General features: G+C 33.6%; 1 protein-coding gene across 1 annotated transcript; it reads left to right on the forward strand.

Moving 5' to 3' along the window:
* The first annotated feature begins 13,020 nt into the window (after positions 1–13,020).
* LOC113374295 (zinc finger BED domain-containing protein 4-like) lies at positions 13,021–14,774 on the forward strand. Its single transcript, XM_026614412.1, has 3 exons — positions 13,021–13,111; positions 13,825–13,959; positions 14,140–14,774. The coding sequence occupies exons 1-3, from the start codon at positions 13,021–13,023 to the stop codon at positions 14,772–14,774; spliced, it is 861 nt and encodes a 286-aa protein (XP_026470197.1).
* The last annotated feature ends 2,515 nt before the right edge of the window (positions 14,775–17,289 follow it).

Consider the following 17,289-nt stretch of genomic DNA (forward strand, 5'->3'; position numbering starts at 1 on the left):
CCCATATCCGCAGCAGGTCTCCAAGGTGAAGAGCCTCTAGTCGTACATGGTGCAGTACATAAATTTTTATAAATCTCATATTGGAAATACGTATGCGTGCGAACAATTTCATTACTTAAATTAATTACATTAATTAAAATAAAAAAGGTCCACAAAAGAGAAGTCGCTGAAAAACTACATACAACTCCAAATATTCACCGTCCTATTTCATAATAGTAATTTTGTAGTCATTCTCATTTATATACCACATAGTTATACATTCAAAATTAGATAGTTATTTTTTATACTAATAATTTGCTAGAAATATTTTTTTGTGGGGTCATCATATAATAGTGCAACCCGTCATAAAATTTTGAAAAGGTTGCTCGCCCTTGATTTATACAATGTAACAAATGTATTTAGAAAGAAAGTAAGAAGAATAAATACACAAAAAAAAAACATTGAGGCAGAAGTTACAAACTGGCATATAATAAAAATTTTTCTTATTCACCAGCAACATTAAATATGAGAGCTCGTCTTTTTCCTTAAAAGCATAAAACGTCACTGAGTGCAACCTGTTGCATTTTACTTATCGAATTGAGTTATGAATAGCATTAATTTGAAATGTATTGTTGTAGATGATAAAAGAAAACTATTAAGTATTGGTCTAATGTTATAGTAATAGTTTGAAATCAGTTTGCTGCTAATTGCAAAACTATAAATGTGCTTCTTCAATAGATACCGAGGAACTATATAAAACACGAAATCTCGTCTGGAATAAACTTATATTTGAAATAGATGGCCAGTTATGATATAGTTCTTTTGGATGATGCTCCACAATAGCTAAACTAAGAAATAACTTTAGATTTATAGATCAAAAAGGAGAGGCATACGAAGCATGTTGGAAAGATATCAGATTATTATGACTTTTATAACAATTTTGTAAGTTTTGCCATTGCACTACTTTAACGGAACACCTCGATGAAACAAAAATAAAAAATGAAGGTTAGCTTGGCAGCACAAGTATTTCAAAACTTATAGCTCTTAGACTTCAATATTTCAATGTACTGTTATGTAATAACATGAATAATACGTGCTCTATGCTATACAGTCAAAGTCCAAGAGCATTGCAAGGGCAGAGAAGTTTTCCACAACGCGCCACTTCCGGGATATTCTCACGTACTCTTAGTAATAAATAGAGTAAGATTTCATATTGTAAGTTAGAGTATGTCTTAGCACGAATCTATGCTAGTTTGTGATGTGAAGTTATTAAAGATTAAATAAAGTTATAGTCGAATTTAGATTCAGTGTTTGTATTCTACTTTGCGTAAAGACATCTTTCAGCCTATACCAATATAAAGTGCTCACGGTTCTGAGGAGACTCATACCAGTGTTGTTATTTCCTATTATAAACTCTAAGCTCTGCCCACGACACACCAGAACAAGGTTGGACTGATCTAGCACCCTTGGAGAGTGGATCAATCTACATTTGGAACCCAACCCAATCCAATCAACCCTACAACAACAACTCATAACATTTCATGGTGTCAAGCGGTGGTTTTACCTCGTGGTGAAGTGCAGTGTTGAGTGTGCTGTGAGTGTCGAGCAAGAAGCTGAGTAGCAGAAATTTTGCATCCGGCACTGCAGCAACAGCTGAAAACCAGCAGGATCAGGACTGGCACGAAGTATCAGAGGCATTAAAGGTGGCGGCATACCAATTAACACCGTGAGAAAGGCGACTTTACGCAGAGAGACAAGGACATACTCTCCCCAAGTAAGTGAACCATTTTCTATTTCTCTGGATTTCATTTTGGACAACTTACAACCCCAGAAAGATGACGACCAGCTCACCCAGAAGGACCTCCAGTTTCGCTGAGAGAATAGATAATTTTACTTTAACTGATAATGACCTTAGTATTAATAAAGATGCCATAAATCTAGCTTTCCAACAAATACCCAAATTTGATGGTAAACCAAATGAATTAAATAGGTTTATTTATACTGTCGAAAACTGTAGGCAAGGTTTGAATGCAGCATCTTGTGTGGAAACCCACAAAATGACGCTCAATAAATTAGAAGGGGCGGCTTTCCAATATATTAGGAGATCAGATGTTAATAGTTGGTCAGAACTTAAAAATCTTCTTATAGATAGGTTTGGCGAAAGGAGATCCATGGCCGAATTACAGGTAGAGCTGACAAATTTGAGACAGCATCCTGGGGAAAATGTAAGGACTTTTTCAAATAAAATAGAAAGGTTACTTGGGCTCATGTACGACCAAAGTATTTTGCTAGACAACACCAAAGCTACAATACTCGAGACTGCTCATAACGAGTTGGCTCTGACGGTATTTATAGACGGCCTTAGGCCAGATATTAGGATGCCGGTTAGGGCCGCAAGACACAATGATTTGCGAGAAGCAATTTCAATGGCACTTCAGGAGGAGCGGAATCTGGAGCGGTCAAAACATCAAGAAAAGAAGGTGAAGATGGGACGGTTTTAGAAGACATTCCAATCAATTCTGCAAGAGATGTCGGATCCCGGGACACCACATTTCCAACTGCAGGAGGAGGACCATGTTTGACGTAAACAGACAGGCCAGGGATTCTCAGACGAATAGACGAAGCGAGCACCATCAACCTGATACAGCACCACGACCTCCCACTCCCGGAACATCTTCAGCAAATCGTGTGTCGAACGGACCAACACCAAAAAACTGATAGACGCCAGGGGTATATGCGACCAAGATTACACCTGCGCGGATAGGGTTTATACAGTCTCCCGAAGAAATGTAGATAACAACTTGGTCAAAATTAGAGTAAACGATAGGGAATGCATGCTCATTGTGGACTCAGCGAGTGATGTATCAATAATTAAACATAGTATTTGCTTACCCCAATGTATCCAAGCGGAAGATGTGTCACGGTTAAAAGGAATTGCAGGCGAGTACGTGTACACACAAGGCTCAACATTATTAAATTTCAAATTTGGTGATGTTGACTTTGAACACACATTCACTGTAATACCCGATAACGTCGACATTTACGCAGACGGTATAATTGGGTTAGATTTTCTTTTAAAATATAAAGCCCAATTAGATTTTTTCTATAACACGTTCACGTTAACAGCTGATAATAAACTAATTACTGTTCCACTGGGCAAACTAACAAACACCTGCACGACGCATCATTTCGCTGACTCCACAGAAACCGCGCGCTGTGCCGGGATAGCGTTACGCTGTCAACGACACCGCGTGTTGTTGAGCGCATTGTAAATAAACAAAAATCTAAGCGCAAGAGTTTGAAGAAATCAAGTTCGAAAATAAATTCTAAAAATCTTAATGAGGGGAATAAGTCATCAGAGCCAGCTAATACAGAGGGCACAGGCAGTTGTACTGAAAACGTAGGTGACTCAGTTCGCGACAAGGAGTATCCTAGCATGAGTAGGAACGCTCCTGTGACTCTTGATGATACAATTTATAATTCGGCTTTAAATGCCGTTCCCGAGGCGAAATGCTCGGAGAATTTCAAAGTGGCTAATGCCATTATTCAGACAAAAATGTCTGTAGATAGTCCGCTTAGTTCAGTTTGCCTTAAGCTAAATAATGATATTAATAATGGGGCTTCTGTTGAAACTGCAAAGGACCATAATAGGGTATTGACACCCGATAATAGTCGTCATAGAGATAGCAAATCTTTGACCGACCACACAGCTGGAAATAATAGTAATGATTTAATTGGTGACTCGTAAAGGCACATGTAATTCCTCCTAGGACGGAGACGACAGTTTCCTTCACTACCGACGAGGTAGACGATCTACTTTGCATAGCTGATGAGATCCTGGAAGGAGTCTATGTTGCTAACTGCATTTTAAAACCCTTTAATAATAAATTTTATATAAAGATTTTAAATACTAATGATTTTGAAGTAAAGATAAATAGTAACTTTAATTTTTCGAATTTGCACGCGCTTAAGGATTTTCAGATTTTTAAAATAGATAAACACAAAGTTGATTGTGATTATGATCGGATTAAGAAAGTTAAAGATAGTATTCGTACCGATCACATGAATTCTCAAGAAAAGGAGTCTATATTAAGCATTTGTGAGGACTATTATGATTTATTTTATTTGAAAGATGATAAATTAACTTTTACCACTACAATTAAGCATTCCATTATTACAACTTCCGAGAAACCCATTTATTTAAAGCAGTATAGACTCCCCCATGCTCAGCAAGCTGAGATCCAAAGGCAAGTAGACGATATGTTGCAAAATGACATCATCGAACAATCCGACAGTCCATGGAACTTCCCATTATTAGTTGTTCCTAAGAAGGAGGATGTAGATGGTAACAGGAGATGGCGCGTCTGTGTCGACTTCAGAAAGTTGAACGAAAACACAGTCAGCGACACTTATCCGTTGCCAAATATAACCGAGATCTTAGATCAACTGGGACAATCTAGTTTCTTTTTCCACTTTAGATTTGGCCAGTGGATTCCATCAAATTGAATTGGACCAAAAGGATCGAGCCAAAACAGCCTTTTCGGCTTGTGGGAAAAAATTCCAGTACAAACGCATGCCATTCGGGCTTAAAAATGCTCCAAGTACTCTGCAACGCTTAACAAATTTAGTTCTGGCTGGGGTGGAAGGATTTAAGGGTCTTGTGTACATGGACGACATAATCGTATACGGTAAGACGCTCCATGAGCACAATTCCCGGTTGCGTGCTGTTCTTCAGCAACTACGCAGCCACAACCTGAAACTTCAGCCTATAAAATGCGAATTTTTAAGGCGAGAGTTGACATATTTGGGGCATATTATATCCGAGAAGGGCGTTACGCCCGATCCCAAGAAGGTACAGGCGGTACAGGATTTCCCAGCGCCGAAGAACCCAAAAGAAATAAAAATGTTCCTGGGTCTTGTCGGATACTACAGAAAATTCATAAAAGATTTCGCTAAAATTGCAAATTCTCTAAATATATTGTTGAGGAAAGATGAACCGTGGAATTGGGGACCCAAACAGGAGGTATCGTTTCATGAACTCAAGAAATCCATTTCCAAGGCTCCAGTACTACAATATCCGGACTTCGAGAAAACTTTCATTCTAACGACAGATGCGAGTGGAGAGGCGATCGGAGCAGTGTTAGCACAGGAAGGACCTTCAGGAGAGTTGCCAGTGGCCTATGCATCTAGACAGCTCAACAGACATGAAAGAAACTACGCCATCATAGATAAGGAATTATTGGCCATAATATGGGGCGTACAACAGTTTCGACCATATTTGTATGGGCATAAGTTTCTAATCTACACCGACCATCAGCCACTGACTCATCTTTATAACTGCAAGGAGCCTACGGCTAGACACATCCGATGGAAGTTGGCCATGGACGAGTATGACTTTGACGTGAAATTTAAACCAGGAAAGGCCAAACGTTGTAGCGGACTGTCTCTCCAGATACGGCATTAATAGCAATCATACTGAAAACATCGAAGAGAAGTTAGTATTTATGCTTAGGAGCGGATATGAAAAGTTCATACAATTAAAGAACAATAGCCAGATTATCAACCACAACGTCATCGAGACCAGAGATAACATCAATACAGGACATAAGACGATACCCAGGGTTATATTTACACCCAAGAGAAGAGCAGATTTCACGAGGAACACGGATTACCACTCAGCAATACAAACTACTGAAAATGGATGCAGATATATTTATTTAATAACGCATGGAGAAAACGAAAAAATTAAACTAAAAGATATATTCCAATGCATACAGTCTCTTAAAAACCTCGTTGAGTCCAACAACATGGAGGAGCTACATGTCGCTAATCCTGTAAAATTGGCAGAATATCAGGATATTAGGGCTGAAGAAATTTTAATTATTTTCAGATTCATATTCAAGGACACAAATATTAAAATAAAATTTTATTATGACTTTATAAAAACAAATCTGAGCGATAAAGAATTAATGATATCTTAGAGAAATTTCATAGGAATCCAGCAGCAGGAGGTCATCTAGGCATAGGTAAAACATACAGCAAGATTCGAGAATATTACCTATGGCCAAACATGAAAAATGACATAGAGAAGTTCATAAATAAATGTGAAAAATGTCAAAGGAATAAGGCGTCAAAATATACAAGAGAACCTATGTTAATAACGACAACTGCTGCCTATCCATTCGAAAAAATAAGCTTGGACATTTGTGGTCCATACCCAGCCTCTAATGATAATAACAAGTATTTGCTGACCTTTATTGACGACTTGACGAAGTTTGCGGGTGCCATACCAATACCGAACCAAGAAGCTAAAACAATAGCCAGGGTTTTCGTCAACGAAATTATTCTTAGGTTTGGTATTCCTGAAGCAGTTTTGACCGACCAGGGAACAAATTTCATGAGCACCATATTTAAAGAGACTTGCAAACTGTTGAAGATCGAAAAAATCAATATTTCTATGTATCATCCTGAGTCGAACGCGGCCTTAGAAAAGTGTCACCATATGTTTTTAAATTATATTAGGTCGTACATCGGGAAAGATGAGAAAACTTGGGATACGTGGATCAGTTATGCTGTTTTTGTCCATAACACCACACCTCATTGTTCCACAAAATTCTCGCCGTATGAACTTGTATTTGGGCGGAAAATTGATTTACCAGCCTTTGTTAATAGAGAACCTAGAATACAACATACCTACGATAACTTTGTTAATGAACTTAAAACCAGACTACAGCAGATAAACGCTATTGCTAGAGAAAATTAATCAAGTCAAAAGAAAAATCAAAACTTCGTTATGATTCTTATATTAAAGAGTCCAACTTTAACGTAGGAGATCTAGTTTTAATGAAAGATAACACACCATACAAAGGCAGGTGTAAGAAGTTGATGCCCATATACAAGGGCCCATACGAGGTTTCGGAGCAAGAGGGTGTAAATTCTAAGTTAAATGTTAATGGCAAAATCATAAGTATTCATAACAATAACTTGAAAAAATTCACGCCAGACATAGATGCAAATTAATCTCATTTCATTTTAGTTAGGTGTAAATTGCAATGTGTTGAACGTAATTGTTTTTTTTTACTTTTTAATTTTAAAATAAATGTTCCGTTAATTTCAGAAAATGATTTTGAGCTTTATAAAATAACTACTATTCCAAAACACATTGGTTCCAATAATTTTCTTTTTATTTCGCATAAATTTTCATACATAATAGTAGATAGAGATATGGTTCATTATGTTTTATTTAATGATGATGATATTAATAAATTTATAACTGTAAGTAATAATAAATTCATATGGGAGATAAGTAAACCCATTTCCTATCTCAAACAGGGAGAAGATTGCGAGAGTGTGATGTTTTCATCCAAAGAGCAAATTCCGGATACTTGCGAGACTAAAGTTGTAAAATTAAATCATACAATTTTTTTTGATCTTTATACCGAAGGCGCTTGGGGTTTTGTCTGTCCCGCGCAGGAGGAATTGAGGATTTCTTGTAGAAATACGAGAGATATCTTGAAGATCTCCGGCACGGGATTGATAAACATCGCTGACGGCTGTAAAATTATTAGTAACGATATTCTAATTAAAAGTAGAACAAGAATACAGAACAGTATTTCAACATCTTTTATGAGCGCGATAAATGTAAACGGAATTGACCCGGAAAATGAAAACGTCACACTCAACGCAATTCCAAGACATCATAAATTCTTTAAAAGTATTATAGACGACAACATTTTAAAACAATATTCGAAAAACATAAATGAAATGCAGTCCGAAATGGGGCAGTTCACAATCCGTGAACGCATATCTGATTGGCGGAATCGTAGCATTTCTCATCGCTTGCATAATGTTTTTCGCGCTTATGTCCTACATACGTCCACAAAGCCAAAACATGGATTCCCACGAGTTGCGAAATTTGAGCGCTTGATCGAAGTTTTCAACAGTGCATTTTCCATCAATATTTAGAGCAATATTAGATTAATAAATTAAGTTAATTAAAGCCATTGCTATTATAGAATTTTAAATAGTTTCAAATTATATCAGTAAGAAGACAATGGCAAACTGTTTTATCAATATTATTTTGTTAAGTTTGATATATTAATAGAAAAATCAAAAATATGTCATTATTATCATATTTTGCTACTGTATTATGATATTTTTTTTTAGTATTTATCGAGGACGATAAATTTTTTTTTTAGAGGGGAAGAACATCAAAAATTTTGTAATTTTTAATTTTTTTTTATTTTTTTTATTCTTGGAGGACCAAGAATATCCTTTAGGGGTGGCGTGTTATGTAATAACATGAATAATACGTGCTCTATGCTATACAGTCAAAGTCCAAGAGCATTGCAAGGGCAGAGAAGTTTTCCACAACGCGCCACTTCCGGGATATTCTCACGTACTCTTAGTAATAAATAGAGTAAGATTTCATATTGTAAGTTAGAGTATGTCTTAGCACGAATCTATGCTAGTTTGTGATGTGAAGTTATTAAAGATTAAATAAAGTTATAGTCGAATTTAGATTCAGTGTTTGTATTCTACTTTGCGTAAAGACATCTTTCAGCCTATACCAATATAAAGTGCTCACGGTTCTGAGGAGACTCATACCAGTGTTGTTATTTCCTATTATAAACTCTAAGCTCTGCCCACGACACCAGAACAAGGTTGGACTGATCTAGCACCCCTTGGAGAGTGGATCAATCTACATTTGGAACCCAACCCAATCCAATCAACCCCACAACAACAACCCATATCATTTCAGTACATTCTCATGAAACAAATGTGAGCACTACTTCAGAAGGTACTGATAAACTTTTGGAGTTCATGAATTGTCTTTTTGATAATGTCAATTATTTAGCTCATTTTCCAACAAATGACAATATATTTCGTTATGCCATTAATCATAATTCTGTGTCAAACTGCAATGCAAGTGTTATTCTCAATGCATTTTATTAAAACAGATTACATTACAATCATTATGAAAACTTCTACAATTGAAAATTAAATTAGAATCATAGATGATTTGGAACATATTTGGGAAAAATTCAAATTCAATTAATTGATTTAATCACTTGCGTATGCAAAATTTTAATCAGAACACCCTGGAAGACTTTTTTGGCAAAATAAGAAGGCAAGGTGGACATAATAAAAATCCAAATCCTTATTCTTGAGGTAATTGTGATAATAAATTAAATTATTTGGACTTATATTTTGTTTACTTTTTAATTCAAGTATAATTTAATATATATATATATATATATATATATATATATATATATTAGTGATGTGCCGACTCGAAAAATTCCCGATTCGAATGATTCGAATCAGAAAAAAACCTGATTCGAATCATGATTCGAATCAACTCGAATCAAGTATATATATGGACAAAAAAAATCATGGATGTATTAATTTAGTAAAAGCGATCCAAATTTATAATCAAAATTGTTAGTTTAACCAATATAACCGACAAAGTAGAAATTGTAATCATAAATTACTATCAAAAAGTATATTTTGAAAATTAATAAAAATGATATAATTTTGAAGACGGCTGAAACATATCTTCAAATTAATTTACCATAATAGATTACCAAACAATTGTGCATCACTAAAGTATATAAAATAATATTTGGAATCATGGGTCGATTGTTTATTTTACTATGTAATCAGTAAAGGATCGCATCTAAACAGAGAGCTGAAAGTTAATTAATGTGAATTTGCCATTACTTAGAAGTTAACATATTATTTACTGACTTTCTGGTGTTTAGTAATTGTTTCAAAAGAGAATTATATTGAAAGATTCCCAAAACTCGTTTCATAATTTCGAGTGGTTTATTCTGATAACATTTAAGATCTAAAACACTTACGTTAAAATTGAGTATTGATATTTCACGAACAAAATCGCTCTCAGCTCTCCGTAAAATAAATAAACACGCAAGAATGACGACGCATTGTATCGCCCATACGGTTAACTCATATCGCTCGAACGGCTTGAAGTCGGGATGATTCGAATCAGAATTCGGAATAACTCATAACGCCGCTTGATTCGGTTTGGCTCATGAAGTCGGAACAACTCATATCGCTGCTTGATTCGGTTTGTGTGATGAAGTCGGAACAACTCATATCGCCGCTTGATTCGAGTTGGCTCATATGAAGTCGGAACAACTCATATCGCCGCTTGATTCGGTTTGACTCATGAAGTCGGAATAACTCATATCGCCGCTGATTCGGTTTGAGCCGTATGAAGTCGAATGATATAGTTAGTCGATGAATGCGATTATGGTCATATAAAGACGATTGGAGTCGGCCGATACATTTAAGCATATTAAAGTCGGGTGGCTCGCATGATTTAATTCATTATTTATTTTTTATATTTATGATATTTATTTTTTATATTATTATAATATTGAATTAAATTAAAACATTTTTTTTTATATTTATATTTATGAAAAATTTTATATTTATAAAAAATTTGTGTTAATACATATTTTATCACAGTAAATATTTCGCGGCTTGATACGAGTTGATTCGAATCAAGTAAAATCTGATTCGAATCAAGTCGTTAAAGGCTTGATTCGAATGATTCGAATCACTTGATTCGACTTGGCACATCACTAATATATATATATATAATATCTCTATAATATCTATATAATCTCATTTTCTGTAGTCTTAACTAAAGATGTTGCAAAGGTGTTAAAATTCTCCACGTTGCAAACGATATCCGTGGAGTACGTACTGATTTTAGTCACGGGTAGTCACAAAAAATCAAAAATGGAAAAATAACAATGTAAGTAATTTAAATCCAATTCTTTATTCTTCAAGACTTGTACATATTTCTATTTTTTGATGTGATAGATTTAATACTGAAAATCCGAGGCCGGACGGTGTCGGGGACGTCGCCTGGACCACAATCTACTTGGGACATGCAGTGGCATTATGTGCGTGCTGTATACGAACTAAAAAATCTACATCTTATATATAAGTATATATAAGGAACTTATATACAAATTTAAGCAATTTTTCATTATGATTTTTCTTATGGCAGATTGCGAGCTCCAGATAGTTGGAGAAGTGTTGAACAAAATTCAGGCAGCAATCAGAGCAGAGTGGAAGACGGTGGCTTTGCTGCCGTTTGAAATGCCATACCACACAAATATATTTATTGACCTATTCAATAAAATAATGATAAATACTGAGGGCGTTAGCCTTCGAATTTATCTTGACAAGGTAATGCAGCATTTATATAATATTAAATACATTCGTAAATATACTTAGCTATAAGTTGTTATAATATTATTACTTTAGTCCCGGTACGATGCCGTAAATTGGAAAGGCTCAGTACGCGGTGGACGAGGCAGAAGAACTCAGCGCGGCAGGAAGCCACCGCGGAGCAATTTCCTCCCTTCTGGAGGCAGTAGCAGCAACAGAGGCAACAGAGGCAACAGAGGCAGCAGAGGCAACAGAGGCAGCAGAGGCCGCCGCGGTGGTCGTGGTCGAGGCCAGTCTCACCAGAACTAGAATGCCAGTGACCTCACCAAAGAAAAATTTGATTTAGCGTCTTCCATCATCAAAACATTAATAAATTTTACATAAAATAATAATACATAAAATAGATTAAATAGGTAGAATAGATTCAATAATTACATTTTTTTAGAATTTTGTAATGAAGAGTAGCTAAATAAACTGTATAGAATTTCTTATTATTCTTTTTTTCTCATTATTTTCTTAGAACTTTCTAATGAAGAGTAGCTACATAAACTGTGTAGAGTTTCTTATTATTCATTAACAATACATTTTCGACTTTATATATACTCCAATTGAAAATTGGCAGCATTGTTGCGTGCTGCTTGTGTGTGTGTGTGTGACTCAGGCTGTACCTAGTGTTAGAACAAAATATCGAGTACTGAGTAAATATCGATACTTTGCGGTCGATAGTGAGTACTTTTGGTATCGATTTTTCGCTCGATCTATTTGCCAATATCGATCTTTTTCGTCGATAGTACTCAAAAAGAATCGACAGCGTAATCTATGAACACCACTATGAAAACCACTCATTTTGCGAAGTACAATGCAATAGTCTCTATAGGTGGTCATAACTGTTCAAAGAAATGTCAAAAAATGATCCCGAAGGGTGTCATTAGTCTCAGAATTTATTGCTCAAAAACCCAAAATGAATATGACCACACTAATAAATAAAGATGTTTATTTATTACCCTTATGTAAAATGAAACGACTTTTTAAAATACCAAAATGTTTTATAAAAACATATTCAACAATCGAAGTATGATTATTTCAAATAATAATATTCATCAATTTCAATATATTAGTATTTTGCGTAAAAAAGAATCAAAATATAATTATTTCAAATAATATTATTCATGAATTTCTATATATTAGCATTTTGCGTAAAAAAGAATCGAAATATAATTATTTCAAATAATAATATTCATGAATTTCTATATATTAGTATTTTGCGTAAAAAAGAATCGAAATATAATTATTTCAGTAATAATACTCATCGATTTCAATGCTTTATTATTTTTCTTTCTAAAAGTATGTGAATTGTAAGTTGGAGTAAAGTACTTGAAAATTAAAAATTAAATAAACAATTTAAAAAAGAACAGAAGAGCAATATTTTCTTTGTGGTACGTGAATCTTAAAATTCTCGTCTTCAGTTTGTGCACATTACGAACATATTTTAGGAATCGGATTTCAACTGACCCTTTCTGAATGAATGACAACAAAACTAAAGAATACTTTCTTTAGTATGGTGGGCAAAAAACTTTTAAAAAATAATAAATTAATTTGGTTCTTGTGGCAATTGTTTGCACTGAAAAATATTTGAAAATATTTTCGAGACAAATCATTCTTAGTTCATCAGTCAAGTAGTTAACTTTATGTGTTTGCCGTTTAGAGAATTTTCATAGTTTGGTCGTTTTTTACAGTTGTTATTGCAAGTTGTTGAATTATTTTTAACAATTTAAAATAACTTCATTTAAATCTTTAAATTTTTTATTTGTGTCTAAATAAAAATAAATAAAAATGAGTAGTAGTGCTATGTGGAAGTTTTTTGAAAAGAAGAACAAGAATGAAGCAAAGTGCAAGTTGTGTATTAAAACATTGAAAACATGTGGTAATACTACAAACTTAATGAAACACTTAAGAAGTCGCCATCCAAATGTTTCATATAAGAATAGCGAACCCTCTCCTAGTACTTCAACAATGACCGATTTTTGCAGGTAATTATTTTATATTCAAGTTTATTTGTATCAGAAACGCAGTATTTATTTTGGATTTTAAAAAATAATCGTAGAGGCTATATTTTAAGTTTATTTTATTAAAAAAGTTAGTTTGGATGTGATAAGTTAACAACTATAAATTCTTTTTCATGAAAAAATTTTTTATTGCTAATGTAAAAATATTGTTTTAGAAATGAAGTACCGGCAAAAAGGCAGAAATACGTCGATGTGCCGGAGGAAAACCTGGTTAATCCAATTTTGCGTGCTTTTGAAGCGCGCACTTCGGTTCAACACGGTGGCGATAAACATAATATTATAACGAATGCAATCCTGCATTACATTTGTGTAGACCACAAATCCTTTCATACGGTAAATGGAAAAGGATTTATTAAATTAATTAAAACGATGGAAAACAATTACAAAATACCTTCTGATACACATTTTAAAAAACTTATGAATGATAAATACCATTCGTTAAAAAATTCATTAGTCATCGACCTTAAGGATAAACCTTTTTATAGTTTAACGTGCGACATATGGACCGACACTTTAAATATGACGAGTTACCTTGGAATAACTATTCATTATTTAAATAATAAATTTTTAGCGTCGTCTAATTTAGAAACAATAAATTTATCGGAGAGGCATACGGCAGAATATATACAGGATAAACTAAAATATGTAATACAGGAATGGGGCCTGGATATAAATAAAATAACAGCTATTATCACCGATCACGGCAGTAATATGATATGTGCTGTGCGTAATTTTTTTAATGAATATGGATTAACTGAAAGGCACCAAACTTGTTTCGCTCATAGCATTAATTTAATTGCAGATAAGGCACTTGCTGATCCTGAAGTCATAAATTTTGTTAAAAAAGTAAGAAACTTAGTTAAGTATTTTAAAAAAAGTGTGGTAGCGTCAGATAAGCTGAAAAAGGCTCAATGTGAAAGTTCACATGAGCCTTTGAAGCTCATTTTAGATGTGAAAACAAGGTGGAATTCGTGTTACTATATGCTAGAAAGATTTTTAAAATTAGCTCCATATGTCGCACAAATTACAATTAGTGATGCGAATGCTCCCGTCATTGTATCAGCGGCTGAAGTTGAAACAATTAGAGAATTATCTAATTTACTGCAGCCGCTGGAGTATATAACTAGAGAATTATCCGGTGAATACTATATTACGGTGTCGAAGGTTATACCTCTAGTTAATTGCCTTCTTGCACAACTGCGCGCGATACAACCAAAATCGCGCCTTTGTGTCAAATTAAAACAAGCTTTAATTGACACTGCAAGCAAGCGGTTTTTGAATTTGGAAGAAAATTTACCAATGGCTATAGCCACACTGTTAGATCCTCGCTTTAAGAATTTACATTTTAAAAACGCCAATGCTGCCTCAAATGCAATGAATGCGCTGAGAAATCAAATTTGTTTGGACAACTCTACAACAAGTTTAGATATTGATGTCACGCCAGACAGTTTCGACTTTTGGCAGTTACACAAAAAAATAGCATCAGAGAAAAAAAAGGAAATAAAAGGCGTGATGAAATAGATTTATATCTAAATAATCCAGTCACGCCTTTAACAAGCAACCCAATAGAATCTTGGGAGGACATGAAGGAAATTTTCCCCGATTTGTATAATAAATTTAGAGAATACGCCACCATTATTGCTACGTCTGTACCAGCCGAAAATTATTTTCCGAAGCTGGTACTATAATGACAGAAAGGCGAAACCGATTAAAACCAGAAAATTTAAATATGCTGTTATTTTTAGCAGGACGACCGGAAGAGGAATGGTTTCATTAAATGCTATTTTCATTATATGAATAAATATATAATAAATATATAGAAATTATATAAAAGTGTTATTAATCATTTTTTTTCGTTTTATATGTTCAATAATTATTTAATTTGTATTTTTTAATTATTTTGTAAATATATTATATTCATTTCTTATGATTATTTTTATTAATATGTTAATTATAATAATAATTATGAAATAAACAAGTACTTTTATTTATACTAATGCATATATACCTATATACCTATATATATATTGTTGTGCACCCCTGGGCTGTCAACAAATATGTTGTGGATCCTTTGCCAACAATTATGTTGAGTCACCAACGATGTCAACAATTAAAATTTAGGTTCTTCTGCTGCTTATCATAAACTTTACCACTGTGGAATATTTAATCAAACATCTGAAGACTTTTATTAATTTTTATTTAATTCATTACTTGGTTACACTTAATACACAATTGATATTTTAAGATAAGAGTGATGTGAACTGTTTGGCAAGTAAGTGATGAATGAACACACATTCCCTCCTCTTCAGGCTTTTTATAATCTCTGATGATGACGCAATCATCCTTCTAGAAAAATACGTTAAAATGATTCATACTTGTTTACTTTAGGCTTAGTTGCGGTTACAGATTGGTGCACGTGCATGCTTACAATGTTGCTTATCTCTAATACAATCTATGAGCTGTGAGTCAGCAACGTATTGCGTCTTTCATATTGATTGTTATATCGATTTACAATATTATTTATAATTATTGTATAATACTATATATATATATATATATATATATTCTATTCTATACTCTTTCAGGAAAAATAATGTATTATAATTGTTGATTCTTTTTTACGCAAAATACTAATATATAGAAATGCATGAATATTATTATTTGAAATAATTATACATATTTCGATTCTTTTTTACGCAAAATACTAATATACTAAAATAAATGAGTATTTTTATTTGAAATAATTATATTTAGATTCTTTTTTACGCAAAATACTAATATATAGAAATTGATGAATATTATTATTTGAAATAATTACATTTCGATTCTTTTTTACGCAAAATACTAATATACTAAAATGAATGAGTATTTTTATTTGAAATAATTATTTTTCGACTCTTTTTTAACGCAAAATACTCATGTTTTGAAATTTTTGAATTTCAACATGCAAACATATGGGATTGAGTTTCTCGGAGCCATTTAAACTTTAAATACCATCGCTCCGAAGGGATGTTTCTCTACAAGTGTCGAAGATAATATATCTTGACCGTCATTAAACTGAATGTTTATTGCTTTCCAAAGAGTCATATTGTAGTTTTATGTAAACATGTAACGGTTTTTGAAAGTTGCATGCTCGCTAAAATTATTCATATAAAAATATTCAACAATTATAAAATATTATTTTACTTAAAAATATTAAAAATATTATTGTGCTTAAAAATACTTAAAAAGTATTGGTTTTTGAATTTAGTATCAGACTATTATATTGTTTTAATCAAAAATACTCAACTATTATAACTTGTCTTTTTTTTGAAAAATTATAGAATTTGAAATTAGTATTGAAAAATTACTGTTAAAATTTTACAATATTGAAAATGATTCTGATTTAACACATCAGATACGAGCAACAGAATTCATTCTAATATTGTGATATGATATTTAATGAGATTTAGATCTTTCTTGCACTTATGTTTGATTTTTATGAAAAGTACTCAAAATTCGATATTGAATACTATCGATACTTTCGCCACGATATTTTTTTGGCATCGATATTTTGATTAGATACTTTTCAAAGTATTCAATATCGATCTTTTGCCTCGATAATACTAACACTAGCCGTACCACGTTCGCGCAGTATCGTAGCTGGTCGTGGCTGATCGACGCGTTAGCATGCGAGCGCGCGCGACACTCCTTGTCTCAAGTGGTTGGGTGCGCGCGTGTGTTGTGCGCGCAGTGAACTATTTGACTAACCTGTTTTCACAAAGCCAGAAATTTTTTTAATGATATTTTATTATCGGCCCATTAAGAAAATACCATTCTGGCAGTCATTCCGCGGTTGCGTCATCATCCCTTCAATTTGTGAAAATGTAATAAAAAAAAATTTTATAACTTGCTCGCACAAGGCTCAAATTTTGAGGGTGTCCTCTTTTAACTGTTCAAAAAGCATATGTAAAAAGCCAGCCCATTCTGACGGTTTCAAGGGTCTGCCAGAAGAGTACATAATAGTCATGACGCGCAAGGGTGTGGGCGCATTGCC

The sequence above is a fragment of the Ctenocephalides felis genome, unplaced genomic scaffold (genome assembly GCF_003426905.1).
Source record: "Ctenocephalides felis isolate EL2017-DRISC unplaced genomic scaffold, ASM342690v1 CF-g0.4_SCAFFOLD_01685, whole genome shotgun sequence".
NCBI classification, from domain to species: Eukaryota; Metazoa; Arthropoda; class Insecta; order Siphonaptera; family Pulicidae; genus Ctenocephalides; species Ctenocephalides felis.

Coding starts and splice junctions, on each gene's coding strand:
- LOC113374295 (XM_026614412.1), top strand. CDS start 13,021: ATGAGTAGTAGTGCTATGTGGAAGTTTTTTGAAAAGAAGAACAAGAAT. Junction 13,112..13,824: donor TAAAACATTGAAAACATGTG/GTAATACTACAA, acceptor ATAAATTTTTAG/CGTCGTCTAATTTAGAAACA. Junction 13,960..14,139: donor TATTATCACCGATCACGGCA/GTAATATGATAT, acceptor AAAGTGTGGTAG/CGTCAGATAAGCTGAAAAAG.